The sequence below is a fragment of the Echiichthys vipera genome (genome assembly GCF_963691815.1).
Source record: "Echiichthys vipera genome assembly, chromosome: 8".
Taxonomy (NCBI): Eukaryota; Metazoa; Chordata; class Actinopteri; order Perciformes; family Trachinidae; genus Echiichthys; species Echiichthys vipera.
In genome coordinates, this window is record NC_139833.1 from 25,857,820 (window position 1) to 25,874,193 (window position 16,374).

At 41.4% G+C, this 16,374-nt stretch overlaps 3 protein-coding genes across 3 annotated transcripts; 1 reads left to right on the forward strand and 2 right to left on the reverse strand.

Annotated features, from left to right (window-relative positions):
- Positions 1–2,336: 2,336 nt before the first annotated feature.
- On the reverse strand, positions 2,337–10,785 carry sdha (succinate dehydrogenase complex, subunit A, flavoprotein (Fp)). The gene is made up of 15 exons (XM_083918239.1): positions 10,715–10,785; positions 9,903–9,986; positions 9,535–9,696; positions 9,153–9,296; positions 8,070–8,234; positions 7,816–7,964; positions 7,535–7,659; positions 5,822–5,990; positions 5,534–5,729; positions 5,269–5,440; positions 4,906–5,024; positions 4,550–4,661; positions 4,295–4,425; positions 3,695–3,808; positions 2,337–3,612 (listed from the first exon to the last, which is right to left on the reverse strand). Exons 1-15 carry the CDS (start codon positions 10,775–10,777, stop codon positions 3,526–3,528), a joined length of 1,992 nt encoding a protein of 663 aa, XP_083774365.1. The 5' UTR covers positions 10,778–10,785; the 3' UTR covers positions 2,337–3,525.
- Positions 10,786–11,056: 271 nt separating this feature from the next.
- On the forward strand, positions 11,057–14,484 carry LOC310951036 (coiled-coil domain-containing protein 127-like). The gene is made up of 4 exons (XM_083919107.1): positions 11,057–11,122; positions 11,777–11,911; positions 12,545–12,789; positions 12,892–14,484. Exons 2-4 carry the CDS (start codon positions 11,782–11,784, stop codon positions 13,336–13,338), a joined length of 822 nt encoding a protein of 273 aa, XP_083775233.1. The 5' UTR covers positions 11,057–11,122; positions 11,777–11,781; the 3' UTR covers positions 13,339–14,484.
- Positions 14,485–14,981: 497 nt separating this feature from the next.
- Positions 14,982–16,066, reverse strand: LOC310950960 (telethonin; the record flags this gene model as incomplete). The annotated part of the gene is made up of 2 exons (XM_083919002.1): positions 14,982–15,336; positions 15,933–16,066. 2 exons carry the CDS (start codon positions 16,064–16,066, stop codon positions 14,982–14,984), a joined length of 489 nt encoding a protein of 162 aa, XP_083775128.1.
- Positions 16,067–16,374: the final 308 nt, after the last annotated feature.

Consider the following 16,374-nt stretch of genomic DNA (forward strand, 5'->3'; position numbering starts at 1 on the left):
ATTAGGGTTTTCTATTGGAGTTGTGTTTGCATAGCTGCCTGTGTTTTATTTTATACTTTATATATATAAAGTATAAAATAAAACACAGGCAGCTATGCAAACACAACTCCAATATACACGCTGCAAAGCCTCCCTTCACACCCGTTTCTCAGCAAATGCTCCTCCCTGTATCTACAAATGAGCTTAGGCTATAAATGGACATGAATTTTTTCTTTAGTGCTTTATTGAACGTGTAGTTGTCCGTGATTAACAACCAGCTCAGAATGTGTTACTGTCATTGCATTTGTTACATAAAACAAAATGAAGGCGTCACATGCTTTTCCAGTACTCAGAGAGTCTGTGCATCTCATCTCATTTGAGACGAGCCCCACCACGCTCTACCGTCTGCACATTCTCTGCAGGCCTGCATCATCTGCTCTGAGAAGAGGGGAAAGGTGCTGTGGTTGCACTGGTTTGACACTTTCATAGCTGTGGAAATTTACCGTCATTCATCCGCCTGGGAAATAGGCCATCAACGTTTGTCAAGTAGATTTTTTCATAACCACTGCGCTTTTCAGTCTCTTGTTCTTCGTTTAACGGATTTTGAGAGGAACCACCTGTGGTCATAACAGAACTTTTACATTATGCTGCCAAAAACGGCCATGATTCGCTGGTGTGTTGTTTCCAGAGTTCAAGTAAAGAAGAAGAATTAAAGGAGCCGTAAATGTAATATGAAAACACTTTTGAGAAATGCATACAAACGTTTTACTATGCTAAATGTCACAGTGTATTACTACAATTTCTAGCCTATATTTCCCATTGAACTATGTTGTACACTTACCATGGCATGTACAGGCCTATGGTTAGTTAACCTATAATTAACTGTAACACATGTGTAATCCTTGTGCACCACTAGGGGCAATTTTGCTTTTTAATCATTCCCTCATTTTGGCTGTATTAATGCATAATTCATTTTGATATTTCTGTCTATAATAAACTGTGCTGCCACAGTACAGACACCCAAGCCTTTGAGGACAAACATGTGTCCATTAAAACCACAATGTTTGATTCCACGGTCATTACAACATAAAAAAAAACATGCATTTTATTATAGCAGGCTTTCCATATTGAGCCCAAGTGTACAGTTTTGCACCAGACTGAGTCCTTTCCTCATTTTTGCCCCATGGGCTAAATACATGCTATTTCCTGGTTTCCACAGGGTTATTGCTGCTGTGATATTGAACTTGTGATATTGTTGCTAATCATTGACATAAAAGAGAAGGTAGTGGAAAAAAAGAAAATCCCCATCATTTAGTATACAGAAAATATTTCAATTTCTGTGTGTTGTTTTTAAATTTAAAAAAATCAACTGTGGCGTATGTAAACAAACTGGAATTGGTTTAACATTTTGGAAATCTATTTGATCAGAGCAATATTTTAAAGGGATGCACCACGGTTAAAATATATATACATGAATTTAAAACCTGCAACTGATCCTGTCTCACCACATACACGCTGCAACACATCCCTTCACACCCGTTTCTCAGCAAATGCTCCTCCCTGTATCTACAGTTGTGTTTGTGAACCTCAATGTCACTTTCAGGGACTTCAACTGTGTGTGCCAACTCTAATATTTGCTCAACCTTGATCCAGCAAGTATTAAGCAGTGCTGTACTGAAGGTTTTCTGGTGAGTTCATGGTTTTATGAAATCACTTGCTGATCATGTTTCTGAAAGTATTCCACACAGGTAAAGACGGTAGCAGCTGGTCAAACGCAGGGAGTGGCAAGAAAGGTGTTTTCCTGTCTTCACCCACAACAATCCTTTTATTTGTTCCAACAGAGGGTGCTAACTTCCTCCATCCCTTCCAGCTGTGACCCTTCTGGGATGGCCTTGTATGGTCAGGATATGAGATAGAGCCGTTACTTAAGTGTTTGTTTAGTGGTTATTGACTTCATCCTGCAGAATCTCCAATCAGGTAATAACACAGCAGAAGAACTGCACCTCCCACAGAACCATGTTAAACAGTAACATTAATGTGGTGGAGTTACTAAAAGATATCACAAGCGAGCAGTTACACACACGTGCTGTTCATGAACAACATGCTGTAGAACTCCTGGTTCAATAATGTGCAGACTGCTGCCTCTTAGTGGCCATCAACAGACATCGAACAGAAAAAAGCTGCAAGCCATTAGAACTCAAAAAGAGCATGATTGTACTGTATGTATACGTCTGTAATAGTCTGAAGAAAACTCAGCATTGTTATGTACATTATTATAGGACTTTTATTATTAGATTAAAGTCATCCCATTGGACAAAGACAAACCAAAGCTTGTTTCTATGCACTCTACACTTTATTGAACATGTGAAATTAAGTACAAATAGAACCATAGGCGGTTAACTCAAACATTTTTTTTAAAATATGCAAATAAATTAAGCCACCCTTTTTCAATACAAGAAGCACGGCATGTGAACTTGTGCGATATGTCAAGTGACAGCACCGAGCACGCCCTTCACTCGTTTGTGGAGTTGCAGAAAATGTGGGACGTTCCAGTTAGAGGGGATTTAACCATCAACTGTACATCCAGTTTTTGTTTTAATGGAAACCCCTCCTATCACGGGTGTTCTTGGAGCACTTAGAGCTGGCATTGATGTTTCTGCTCAGAATGATTGATTACTTCTGGAAGATCACTTATCGGCAACCTAAAAACCTCTGTGTATGTCACTGACCCTAACTGGAAATGATCTTCAGTTCTCGGAGAGGGCAACACCAAAATGCATAGGGAATCCATTGTTCCAACAGACGTTAACACCATACTGTGGCTAAATAAATACACACATCAAGCTGCTTCATTTGGTTAACCTTAAGAGTGAAACTATACACCAACTAGAAGCTCAGTCAAGTATGGTAGCTGATTATTTACTGAGCATTAGATCGGTAATGTACTTTATGATTTGGAACCACACACATGAAGTATCACAAAACATATCGCAGACTGAAGGCAATGAGTGAGAAAAGACCTCTTACTTCAACAAGTGCAAACAGTATAACTTGTCATGTTTATTGTACATTCATGCATTATTTACATACTTAAAACTTCCCTCTGTGGCTTGTCGGCCACATGTTCAATTCAAATGGCAATCATCTTGTCACTTCAGAAAGCAGAGTAGGTTATACTTAAAGAATGCGATGCGACACTTGGAAATAACGGTATGGTGTCATCACAGAAAGTCAAGCTTAAGCGGTGAAACACGTTAACGATTTTGTTCTTTAGCTGAAAACTCAACCACTTGTCTTGAGTGCCTCATAATATATATACACAAGACCAGCTCACACAATGTGTGATCAAGGCAGAACACACAGAGGAACAGGACAGGACAAAACAGTTTTGGATTTGTATTCTAAATGGATACACATGTGCAGCCATAAGCATAGTTTTTTTCCCCCAGATGTCATCTCTATTACAGGGACAGTATATTCATAAATAGCAGAGAAATGAGTGAACTGAATGTGGAAGGAGGGGGGACAGAGAGAAAGGAGAACTTCTTAATAGGAGCGGATGGCAGGGGGGACGTGGGCACAATCCTCCTCGTCCAGAGAGTTATCAATAACAGGGCGGTACTCCAGGGTCACCTGTGATCAGATCACAAATCAAGATAAATCATATATTACAGACTCTACTGCACTTAAAAATGAATAAGGAGGAGGATTGTACCTTTCCAGTCTTAGGGTCCACGTAGGACATAGTGTGTTTCCTCCAGTGCTGCTCGAAGGGTTTCTTCTCCTGGCCCTGCAGGGGCTTTGAGTAGTCATACTCATCGATACGGTCCTGGAATATAGTTCAGAAAAACAATGTCAGAAGAAAGACTGGCTGCAATACAGAGTGAGGAGGTATTCCGAGGGAAAGAAAGCTAGGAGCAAACAGTGGGAGATCTAAACAGGTTTACAGTAATAGATCGATTGTATTCCTAATGTCTTCTTTATCCATTTTCAAAAGTTAAAGTTTCTTCAAGTCAGACAAGAGGCACCAGGGCGAGGAACGGACACAACCGGGTCGGGGAACTTTATTTTGAAGTTTCTGAAGGCTGGAGTAAAGCCGAAACTGTCAGCTAAGAAAAGGTAAGAGGACATCCTTACCATTTAACTAACTTGTCTGACTAGAAGAAACTTTAACTTTCAGGTCTACATTAAGCACAGAATAACAGAAAGATAAGGAGAACACTGGAAATGACAGAAAGATGAAAAGTCAGAAAAGAGAAGCAGAGGAACAACAGGTAAAGAAACACATCTACGAGGATAAAGTGGTTAAACTGACCTTGAAGTCCTCTCTGGCGTGGGCCCCTCTGCTCTCCTTCCTCTGCTCAGCAGAATGGATGGTCTGGATACCGTTCAGCATCAGATTCTGCAGCTCCAAACTTTCTACCAGGTCTGTGTTCCACACGATGCCTGGAGGAGAGGAAAGGTACTTATGACTTAACACTGCGTCACAGAGTAATACTATGGCACATTTTGCATAAAGAGACAAAGATGTGTAACCAGACAGAAACTGGCTCCCAAAGTGGAGCAGTACCTCTGTCAAAGGTCTTGATGTCATCCAGGGTCTGGTAGACGGCATCCATCTTGTCACATCCCTCCTTCAGAACAGAGCCGGTACGGAACACCGCAGCATGAGTCTGCATAGTCTTGTATGGGAAGACAGGGAGAGACAGATGATTTGTCTTTGTATGTAGAAGTTTCTGTGGGCATTAGTCAAGGAAATACAGCAAAAGAACATGGCATCTAATGTGCCGTGACTTATTGTGTGCTTTTGTGTGCTTTTTTTTGTTATTGTGTGTTTTGTTTATTGTGCCTACACTTTGGTCAAAAATATTTCCAAATATTTTTCTAATGCACAATGTCAGTGACCTCATGCGTTTGTGTGTTTACCTTCTGCATGTTGAGCCTGATCTCAGAGGTTCTCAAGCTTCCGTTGGCAAACCTCAGCTTGTCCAGGTTAGCAACAGACTCCTCTCCTGCACTGGGCGTCAGAGGGGACAGTTTCTCTCCTGAAGAGAAAACAAAACACCAGTCAGTGGAATACTGGTGCCAGACATTATCCGGTCTGCAAAGTGTTCTATTGTGAATTCATGTTTCGCAAATGATTAATATTTTTCTTGGGAAATTATGTTTTTTATCAGTTTTGATCGACAGACATTTTTGCATCCTAATGCTCTAGTGTGAAATGTGAAAAAAACAAAGCAGAACTTATGAAACTTTATTGTAATAAAGCTCATGAACAGAAGTCCTCACCGGGTTTGTGCTCCTCGGCGATGGTGAGGGCACAGGCTCTGCCGAACACCACCAGGTCAAGCAGGGAGTTAGCACCGAGCCGGTTAGCACCGTGGACACTGGCACATGCCGCCTCACCGCAGGCATACAGTCCAGGAACCACCTTGTCGTTTCCACTGGTATGAGTGATCACCTGATGGGAACAAATGAAGTGTGTCACTTTGTCAGTGAGGTACGAGTGAGGAGAGGATGTGTGGATGCACACAGCCGTGCACATATTACTTACCTGTCCCTTGTAGTTTGTGGGTATTCCACCCATATTGTAGTGAACGGTGGGCAGGACAGGGATGGGCTCTTTAGTGACGTCGACTCCGGCAAAGATCATGGCCGTCTCTGAGATACCAGGCAGCCTTGTGGCCAGCTGCTGGGGAGGCAGGTGGTGAAGCTGCAGGTATACGTGGTCCTTATCTGGCCCAACACCCCTGAAGGAACAAAGACAGGATTTGAGTGTGCATGAATCGTTACATTTTTGCGCACACATACGCGCACGCACACACGCACGTTTTGTTCATACCTGCCCTCTCTGATCTCTATGGTCATGGAGCGGGACACCACGTCTCTGGAGGCCAAGTCTTTGGCGTTGGGTGCATAGCGCTCCATAAATCGCTCTCCCTCACTGTTTACCAGGATCCCCCCCTCACCACGGCAACCCTCTGTGATCAGACAACCAGCTCCGTAGATCCCTGTAGAGATTCACATGTTAAAATTAATAAATACACACATCAAACAGATGTGTTGAGAAGATAACTTTGAGCTTAATCCTGCATTTTTAGTACCACCAAAGTGTTCCTCTGGGTTACCACGGTAACTTATACTTGACATCTAACCCACTCTGGAACAAGGTTTGGACCCAAATGTGGATGAATTAAAAACACAAGTAATAGAATGATAAAGTCAAACTATTAAATAGCAGTTATCTTTGCAATGAAAGTACTTCATAAGATTCCTGAGTATGACTGATGTAAAATATTTGGACCACATTCTCAACAATGAAGCATAAGGTCAACATTGTGAAATAAAATCCTCATAGATTTATTGTTATGAAACAATATTGTAACATGTAAAATGATAACTGTGTGCTTTATTGACTGAACATAGTATTTGTACTTGCGCTGTAATTTTACTTGTGTTTACCGTTTTTATTTTACGCTTGAATTGTTTTTAGTGTTTATATTCATTTGATGTAAAAAGCAAAACAAACATTACTAATCACGTTCTTTCTAATATAAAACTTGACATGATGACAGCATTTTACACAATCCATTCATCCTTGTTATTGTTCTATTACGCCTTACAGTTAAAAAAAAAAAAAGTGATTTTATAGTTTTGTGCTCTCATTGGCCACCGGTCAGTCACACAACAGGAGTCAGTCTGGCTAATGAGAAAGATGGTTCACTGCAGTCTTCACAGTCAAAGGCTGTTATGGTTACCTAGTACCTACAATATTTGACGTATGTGAAAGGCATGTATGCAGTCAGACAATTAAGCAAATTGCAACGTTGGCGCATCATATATAAAAAGAAACAATGTCAACATGTCTGAGAAGAAAAGAGAAAAATCTGCAGTGGCTCAGCGTTGGGTGACCACGGGCCACATCAGCAGCTACTTTATACATAACTAAAGAGTCTGGTGTCAAATGTCCAGCAGGAACAAAAATAAAGATGACCACTCGTCTTTATGGAAGTGGTGTCTGTTAGTGGAGCTCTTCACATTCCTTCTTCTTCAGAAGAAGAAGAAGGAATGTGAAGAGCCAGGCCTGAACAGACTGATGGATCAGGCCAGAATAAGGGAGCTGAATACAAGATTGCCAGACTGACTCATGAACCAGATGTGTTAGTGTCCCATATAGTAAATGGGCCAAAACAATATTAATTTATAGTCCTGCAGTATCTCTCAGTATCCTTGTTTGTCTGTAGTCAAATTAAAACTCAAAGGAGGAACAGATAATGACAATAACCAGCACACATAAGGACAGGCTGAGAGAGAAACACAGTTGACACTACTTATACAGTCTTATCAAACCTTTAGTTAGACAATAAAATAACGGACTTTGAACGGTCATTGATAGAATACCTTTACTAGCCGAAATTAGAATAAATGATCTGTACGTGTCTTAAGCATGTATGTAGCTGCTGCTGTCTTTCAAAATAAGATTGTGCTTTTACGCTTCAGTAAAATAACTATTAATGACCTGGGTTTAAGAAGTTAATAAGTTTGTATCTCTCACCAGTGGGATGAAACTGTACAAACTCCAAATCCTGACAGGGTAGTCCAGCTCTGGTCACCATTGCATTTCCATCGCCGGTACTAGTGTGGGCAGATGTGCAGCTGAAATATGTTCTTCCATAACCCCTGGAAGGAAAAATATAATACATTTTTAACTCTCATACACTTTGTATCAACTCTCAAACGACGTTAGTAAATTGATGTATAAGTAAATTACAAATGAGGACAACGTGTCTACTTGATTTTTGCTTTGGTTTTGCAAACAGTGAGTGTGATACCTACCCAGTAGCAATGACAGTATTCTGGGATCTGAAGCGGTGAATAGAGCCGTCCTCCATACAGAGAGCAATCACTCCCTTACACTCTCCGTTTTCCATCAGCAGGTCCAGGGCAAAGTACTCCACAAAGTAACTGGTGTCGTAACGAAGCGACTGAACAGAAGACAGAAGGGCAGACAGTTACATGTCATGTGGTTAAAAGGTACTACAGTACATGTTTGAAGTGAGTAGAAGAAAAGTTGAAGTGCGTAGACTTACACGTCCATAAAGTGTGTGCAGTAGAGAGTGGCCTGTCCTGTCTGCCACACAGCAGCAGCGATGGGCCTGCCCTCCTTTTCCATACTTGAGACTCTGGCCCCCAAAGGCTCTCTGGTAGATCTTCCCATCTTCAGTGCGGCTGAACGGCATGCCGAAGTTCTCCAGCTGGAAAAGGCGTATGGTAACTTGAGGTTGAGATTTACTGTTATGTCATATGCATGTGGATAGAGCCATGATGGTGTAAAATAAAAAAAAGGAACGAAGGCCTAACAAATATCCCTGGCAAAAAGAAAGAAAAGCCAAAATTCCAAGTTCAATATACACCACAGGAAGGCTACAAAACCAATATAATGTAGTTATTTCATTATTTTTATATAAATACTTGAACTTTTCATACATGAACAAAAATGGTGTGTACATTTTGATACATCTACATAGAGTAAAGTCACATTGAGGGTTTATTGTGGATGTTTGCTTCCTTCATCCTCGTCTTCATTTTTAGATCCAGGTGTAACGTGTTGAATAATAATTGGGATATATCCCAGGTCCTATGTGTGCATGTGTGTGTATTTTGGGCCTGTGTGTGTGTAACATGAATAATAAGAGTGAAGAAATCGAATTTCCCGTTGCGGGATTAATAAAGTAATTCTTCTTCTTCTTCTTCTATCTTATGCAACACAATCTCATGTTCTGGACCGAGATGTACTTATTGAAATGAAATGGCTAATCCATGTACCATTACAATTTACTCACTACATGTGAATGACAAGTTGGTGACAGTGTTATCAAAGTGTTGATTAATGCCACCTGGCCTTACAACACGCTGGTCGATGAAAATGTGAAATGCGAAAATGCCCTTTTGAGTTAAAATATGTGAAATAATCACTCTATTATTAGTAGTATGTTAGGTTTTTGCGTTTTCTTCTAATTAAATAGGATAAACGTCTCAATAGTTTTCCCCACTAATGTTGTATATTCTAATTCAATATTCTCCCGATTTCTTTCTTTAGTGCCAAAAAGACATTAACTTTCAGTTAACATAACCACTAATGTGCATGCGACCGTGCGTGTGTGACACCTTACCTCCACCACGGCTGCAGGGGCCTGCTCCGTCATGTAGTGAATAGCATCCTGGTCTCCCAGCCAATCAGATCCCTTCACTGTATCGTAGAAATGCCACCTCCAGTCATCACCCTCCATGTTCCCCAGAGCTGCATTGATCCCGCCCTGTGAACCACGTCAATATTCAAGGATTCAATCAGTTAAAAAGAAACAGTGTTACTCTTGATCACATTTATATAAAGCATTGGATTTGAATAAGACACCTGTATTATGAGTTGATTAACTCTCTGAGGGGAAAAGTTTAATCTATATCCTAAAGGAACATGTTACACACGTTCAAAGACATAACAAGAACCCATATGAGCCATGGTCATAACACTGATATAAACACATATTATTGTACCTGTGCAGCAACAGTGTGAGACCTGGTGGGGAAGAGCTTGGTGACACAGGCGGTGTTGAAGCCAGCCTCGGACAGGCCAAAAGCTGCTCTAAGTCCTGCTCCTCCAGCTCCTACCACCACGGCATCAAACTCATGATCCACTACTGGGTACTGAGTAGAAATCTGAAAACAATGAAGGAGAGAAATTAATGTAAAATGTCCAATAAACAGCATCTTGCACATGTGAGTGTGCATAGTTCAAGACCGGTTTGAGGCCAACATTGTTATTGACAGTGAACAAAATGAGTACGTAGAGACATTTCTGTGTACAAAACAGTTCCCTATCATGCATCCACACTTCTACATAAGAGTATGTACATGTAACTTACATCATCTGCTACTTTGGCAGTGTTCTTCTTGCCATAGATGGAGAAGTGAAAGTTTCTGGATCCCTGAACTGCAGCAGCAGGGACCTGGCAGAAAGAAAAAACCCCAATGAGATCAGCGGAGAACTCAAACTGAAGCAGCACTAGTGCATCATTAACCATACTGACGGCTGGCTGCATACAGAAAACACACTCCAATAGTGTTATTAATATGCTTAGATTATTCTAAGCATATTAATAACACTACTTCTATGTATATTCACGTATTTAAGGCAGCATTACGTGCTTATTCATAATAGAAATTCATAACAATGCATAAATATCCGCAATTATTTATCGATAGAATTGTATAGCGCACATTGTAAAGACACTCTGTAGACTTTTTTTAAAAAAATGATTTAATTACAATCATTTGAAGATGGATTTAGTGTACAGTCACCTTTAAGATATTTCCATTGTATCCTTGGCTAACACCATTAGCTTGAGTTTTCCCACAAGGACAACCGAGTTAAGTTAAAATATCACCATTATGCTGACAGTTTTCTGACATCACTGCTCTCTGTGTTTAATATGTAACAAACATGTAATAAATAAACATTTAGTTAGGACTCTCATAAGAGCCTTTCTTCACGGTGTCACATTGAAACACCCTCGGCTTCATAACACAGGAGGTTACGCAAGTCAGAATCTGCCGGTTATGAAACCTGGAAGTGCAGCGAGATTCATCCTTTCCGCTTAAAGAAAGACACACATAAACATAATCATAAACTCATACAGATACACGGAGAAGTTAGTGTTCAGCTGTTGCTACTCACTGCTTTTGTTTTAGAAAGCACCCTCTTGGAGAGGAGACGGGAGACGGCGCTAACACTCGCCATGTTGTCAGTTGAAGAACTCAGTCTGTGCCCGGACAGAGGAGAGGCTATTCGGTAGCGATGGACCAAACCACTCTCCAAAAACAGGGGTGTCACTTATGTCACGCCTAATGGTGATGCTTTAAAACATCCAATAACGTAATTAAACTGTAAAAAAGGTACTTTTATTCGGAAAATGCATCCAGATAAATGCACACAGACTATCATTTAACACTTAATGGGATATTTGTCTTGTGGCTTCTCACGAAATATCCCCGGTCGGTATATAGATGGACTGTTAACGCGTAACATTGTATAACCAGGGTGTGCAGGAACAAATGTATAAGTGACCTAGACTTTTCATCCAAGGTGAGACACGGCACCGTGTATTGAGCAGACGTACGCCGACCTGTAGTCGGACGTACAGAACTATTGTACCCCACGTTGTTTGTTTTAAATACTCCAGCTCGCATGAGACAGCACGCTAAATCTTAGCTCGCATGTTAGCACGTAGCTAGCGTTGTGTACTGCGGTTAGCTGGAATGACAAACCTCCAAGTCATGTCAGACCGGTTCATAGTGTGCAGTGTTTTCAGTAGACGCTAACCAGCTAATTGTTATGGAACTTTAACATCTGGGGCTTATTCGCAGCAGTTTCACCAATCCCACACACACTGTCCAGACATGTTTTGAAATATTATCAGTTATTATTAGTGAATATGAAGTCATCCTCCTCTAGTAAGCTACACATCCAGTAGAACCTCCTTAATTGTTTGTGAAACATGCGACTTGACACTTAACTATATAGTTATGTGGTAATGTTTGTAGTGAAGCCACATTAAAACTGTTTATAACTGCTGCTAACATTTAACTAAGGCGATCACTGCCGTACTTCAGGAGCACCCCTTGTTTACAGTTATATATGAATTTACACTATTATATATCATAGTGTAAATTCTGAGGAGTCTATTATTGTTGTTTTGGTCCAACCCGTGAGTGTCTGTGTGTGTGTGTGTCACCGCAGCCTCCATGAACAACTTAAATGACCCCCCCAGATGGAACATCCAACCAGACCCCAGAGGCAGGGGGGCGGGGGCTGGTGATGGCAACCAATGGAACTACGCCCTGCTGGTCCCCATGCTGGGACTGGCTGCATTTCGTAAGTTACACAAGGACATATGTTGAGGAGTGTGTCTGTGGTGAGGTAACAGACAGAGAACACCATTTGAGCTGTGGAATGTATAGTTCATAAAAGTGCTCTTGCAAAGCTGTTCGAGTTGGTTTGAGATCCTACTTTAACTCTGAAATGTGGGTTGTTGTTCGTTTGTTCTTGCTTTAATTTGTCATATTAGTTCCCAACTTTTTGATGAGTGCAGTTTAATATAACTGTACAATATGCATGTTCCCCAGAAACTGCGTCTTTTCTTATGAGATTGACACATTTCAAAGGTAAATATTATATGAGAACATGTCCCCTTTCTTCCGAATACCGTGTACATTTTGGTCAGTGACTACATTGTTATGCTCCTATGCCTATGGCGGGTTACTTTTGCCAGCTGTGAAAGTGACGCTGGTATAGTTTTCCCCTGTGCGTGCGTGCTTGTGTGTGTGTATGTGTGTGTGTGTAAATAACTTTCTCAAACTTGGGACACAAGCAGGTGTTACAAGACTGTTGCCTCATCAGTCTGGGCTTCAGGAAATTCAGGGGGTTGGGGAAAATGTGCTTGAATTTAAATTGTTGCAGTATGTCTTAAATATCTCAAACATGTCTCAACTCCCACCGTGCCTTCAGGTTGGATCTGGACCAGGGAGTCTCAGAGGGAGATCCAGCAGGTCAAAGCCCAGTATGAGGAGGACGTGTCCACGATTAAAAGCGAGATGGAGGCACGGTACCGGGAGACACTGACAGAGAGGCGCAGGGCAGCGGCTACTCTAGAGCTGGAGCTGGAGAAGGAGAGACAGAGGGTCAAAGGTTACAAGCAGGCCCTGGTCTCACAGAGCCATCAGCTGATGGAAGAACGGAAACAATTACATCAGGTAAACGCTTGTCTTGCAGTCCTTTTCTGCTTTTGTGCACGTTTACCTTCAAACCTGTTGCCTCTCCTGCATAAACCAAAACACTGTCTTCTCCCATACAAGGAGCGTGAGGGCTTGGAAGAAGAGAAGCAAAGGCTGGTAAAGTCCGGCGCTGCAGGGGCTGTGCTGCATAAGGCTCTGGAACAAGAGAACAACTGGTACCGGCGAGCCACCACTACTCTGAGGGAGCTAGAGGGTCAGCTTGTGGAGCGGCAAAACGCCTACTGTTCCCTCATTCAACCTCGAGATCAGCGGCTGGAGATGGAGAAGAACATGCTGCTTAAAGTGGTCAAAGACCCCATCGTTGCAGAACTGGATCTAGAGTCCGATCTGAAGGACATTTTTAAGAGAGATAAGCACTGTGCGGACCTGCTAAACATGGACAAGAGGAAGAATGGAAGCCTCATGTGGGTGTACCTCAAGTACTGGCAGCTGCAGGTCACTGTCCAGAAACACAGGAGAGCTGAAGAAGCCATATTAGGAGGGAAAATCCAATCTCACACTAAGTGACAAACACAAGTTTTGTTTTGTTTTTTTGACTTGGAAGAATGTTGAAAGTATGTGGATCAATAATGGAAAATGCATGTAATTTCTTGTGGAATTATCTTGACCTGATAGGGATATTTTGGAAACACAAGAGTTAACGGCAACAATGTAATGATCTCAGAGTTTTGAAAGAGCAGGTGTTTTGTCAGGTTTTGAGCATGCTGAAAAACAATATAAACTTCAGAAGCCCCAATGAAGACTCATTAGCTTCAAATTAACTGTGAAAATGTCTAATGATCAAAATGCACTAGGATCATTCAGGTGATATCCATATTGGATGCACAACTGATGCTAAGTACATTTAGCCCCTTGTCAGAACCTTTGTGTCTATTGAACTCACATTCTTTGAGTGCCATGAATCACTGCTAGGTGCTTATATTGTCTGGATGTTTTTGTTCCTCCACCTCGGGCATGAATTTAGGATTCCCAATGTGGTGGGATATAGTACACATCCCTTTGTTGCTGCAAGTGTCTTTGCCCACAAGACTACTGTGTTGAAAAAAAACAAGCAGGAATCGTTAAAACATTTAGAAGAATATCTCTCAAACATTTTATGGATATGTTTATGGACTAATGGAGATACATATCATGATATCTTAATTTGTTTTTACCAACACTTCTGTCCATAACTTGGAGTTCCCTTCCATATACCCTATCTGTCTTCACACTCTAAACATGTGTTGCCATTTCTGTTATAGTGTGTCTGTTGCTGATCACTGGTTTTACATTTCTAGTCTTCAATGCAGGTTTATGGGAGCTTTTTAACTTTCAGGGAGACAGGACACTGAAGGTGCATGTGAATCTAGATCACAAAGTAGTGCGCAGTACTGCAACACCTTACCACAATACTGCAACACAAACAGTCAAACAGCCCCCTTGTAATTCACACTCCACCCCTGTAATGCAAGGATTAACCAAAGTTGTTACCAAGCCATTTGTAATGGACCATAACTTGATGAAGCGCTGGATATGATGCCATACATTCTAATGTACTGACTCTAACCCCTCTGTGCAATTATCCTAATAAACTCCCTAAGCTTAAGAACGTAATCTCCAGACTGTTGTTGGAGTTTTTTTAACGTGAATATAATGTTTAAGTTCAGTTAAGTTTTATTTATATAGCACAGTTAAAAAGACCTGTAACCATCCAAAGTGCTTCAAAGAGCAGAGACAAAAACAAAAAGAAGGCAAAGAAACGGGAAAACATGCATATCATCACACGTACTCACACACAAATGCATGTAAAACATGGTAAAATGAAGCTTGAGAGTCTAGACACTGTTTCCTGAAGCTTTGCTGACAAATATAGTCTGCAATCACTGTAAAGGATTTGTGTCAGAGTGTGACTTTATCATTATCTTTTTGAAAAGTATAGCATACGATCTATGAATTCATCAATTCAGAATGATTCCTCCTTTTTAAAGATAATTTAGTAGTTGAATTAGAAGAAAATCCAGTAACTCTCTTTCTAAAATAAGTTAATACTCCAGAGGAGATATCTAAAATCTATCTTAAAACATTTGAATTTACTAATACTGGTGCTTGTAAATAACAATAACAAAGGCTATGTTAGCTTCTCTGGCCTTTTTTCTCTCCACCTCACTGCTTCACTCCCTCCTCTGCAGGGAGATTTCCCTCGGTGAGGACATCAGACTGGAGGCTCTGAAGTTCGCTCTGACGGGCTTGCTCGTGTCCGGAGTTATGGCACTCACTTCCTGTTTATCCCCTCCATTACTCCCCTTCCCTAGTATGACAGGCTTTGGTTCTGTGCACCCAAAGGTAGTTGCATCATGACGTAGGTCCCTGCTGGTTTGGAAGAAGGGCAGTTGGTGTTCTGTCATCTCTCTGCTGCTGCTGCCCAGCCTCAGTGTCTGTCTGGGACTCCTCTGGACCATGAAGTGGATCACCTGTTGCTGCTTGTAACTCTCTTTACGAAGGCCGTCTGTCTCTGACAGAGTCAGCCTGGAACACATTACACACACCAGATCCATGATTTTTAATCTACTATCTGTAACACACCAAAGTACACTGCTGCTGTGATCATCGTGTCTCTTTCAAATTCTTTCACGTAGCTCGCAGACAATTATTCAAGAGGGAGACTGCTGCCTCACTGCTCTCGATTAGTTGGAAATTTGAAGCTGGTCGCATTTTTGACCACACCACAGTACATATTACAGGTGTTTTATTGCTGTGGTCACAAGCAACATACCTGCAGAGACATCACTGATCAGGACGAGGTCATAAAGTGCAATTTGCCTGAAAGCGTCAACCTGAACAAAGCAGCGCAGCAGCAGTTTTCAGCCCTACTGTATGTGAATCATGGATGTTACCCTCCAAGTCCAAATACAGCTTGTCCATGTCATGTGTTTACAGTAGACACATAATGGGTCCTTGACCCTCTGTCCTGCTGCTTGTCATAACATACTGAGCAGTATACATTTACAAATAAAAACTAAGTTCAAATTAGCAGGAAGGAGAAAATACAGCAGAAAACACGTGTGTTGCAGTGAATCATACAAAACTTTAAACTAGAATTAAGCAGAACTTCAACAACTTACTTGTATTGTGGTCTCGTTTCAAGGACCAGACTCAGCCAGCATGCTTGGTAGCTCTCCTTCTTCCACTGGTTTTCCTCCTGCAGATCACAGCAGGAGTTCACCAGGTAGCAGCCTCCTCTGTCCACACAGTGCATGGTGTGATTGTGTCAGGAGTGTGAACGTCAGTGACTTCTATGCAAAAAGCGAGCGTGTGCCAAGACAAGCGTCCTCTTTCACTCCTGTGTGACTTGACTGTCATGCAACTCAAGACAAACAGATACAACAAGAGATCGAGTCATGTTACATTATCAATTCATGTATGTCTGCGGGAACTAAGTAGTCTGAGATGTGAGTGTGCTTGGCAATGTCTTAAATATCCAGTCTTGTTTCTATTTTTACACCGCTGCATCACTTTGTAGTGAATGTGCTCACTCGAGGCATCCTGAAGGGTGGTTTTCATTTG

Excerpts from the sequence above, each read along its gene's own strand:
- sdha (XM_083918239.1), bottom strand. The coding sequence starts at position 10,777 with ATGGCGAGTGTTAGCGCCGTCTCCCGTCTCCTCTCCAAGAGGGTGCTT. Across the intron at positions 9,987-10,714 it reads TGCTTTCTAAAACAAAAGCA|GTCCCTGCTGCTGCAGTTCA; the intron begins GTGAGTAGCAAC and ends TCTTTCTGCCAG. Across the intron at positions 9,697-9,902 it reads CTGCCAAAGTAGCAGATGAT|ATTTCTACTCAGTACCCAGT; the intron begins GTAAGTTACATG and ends CATTGTTTTCAG.
- LOC310951036 (XM_083919107.1), top strand. The coding sequence starts at position 11,782 with ATGAACAACTTAAATGACCCCCCCAGATGGAACATCCAACCAGACCCC. Across the intron at positions 11,912-12,544 it reads GCTGGGACTGGCTGCATTTC|GTTGGATCTGGACCAGGGAG; the intron begins GTAAGTTACACA and ends CCGTGCCTTCAG. Across the intron at positions 12,790-12,891 it reads AACGGAAACAATTACATCAG|GAGCGTGAGGGCTTGGAAGA; the intron begins GTAAACGCTTGT and ends CTCCCATACAAG.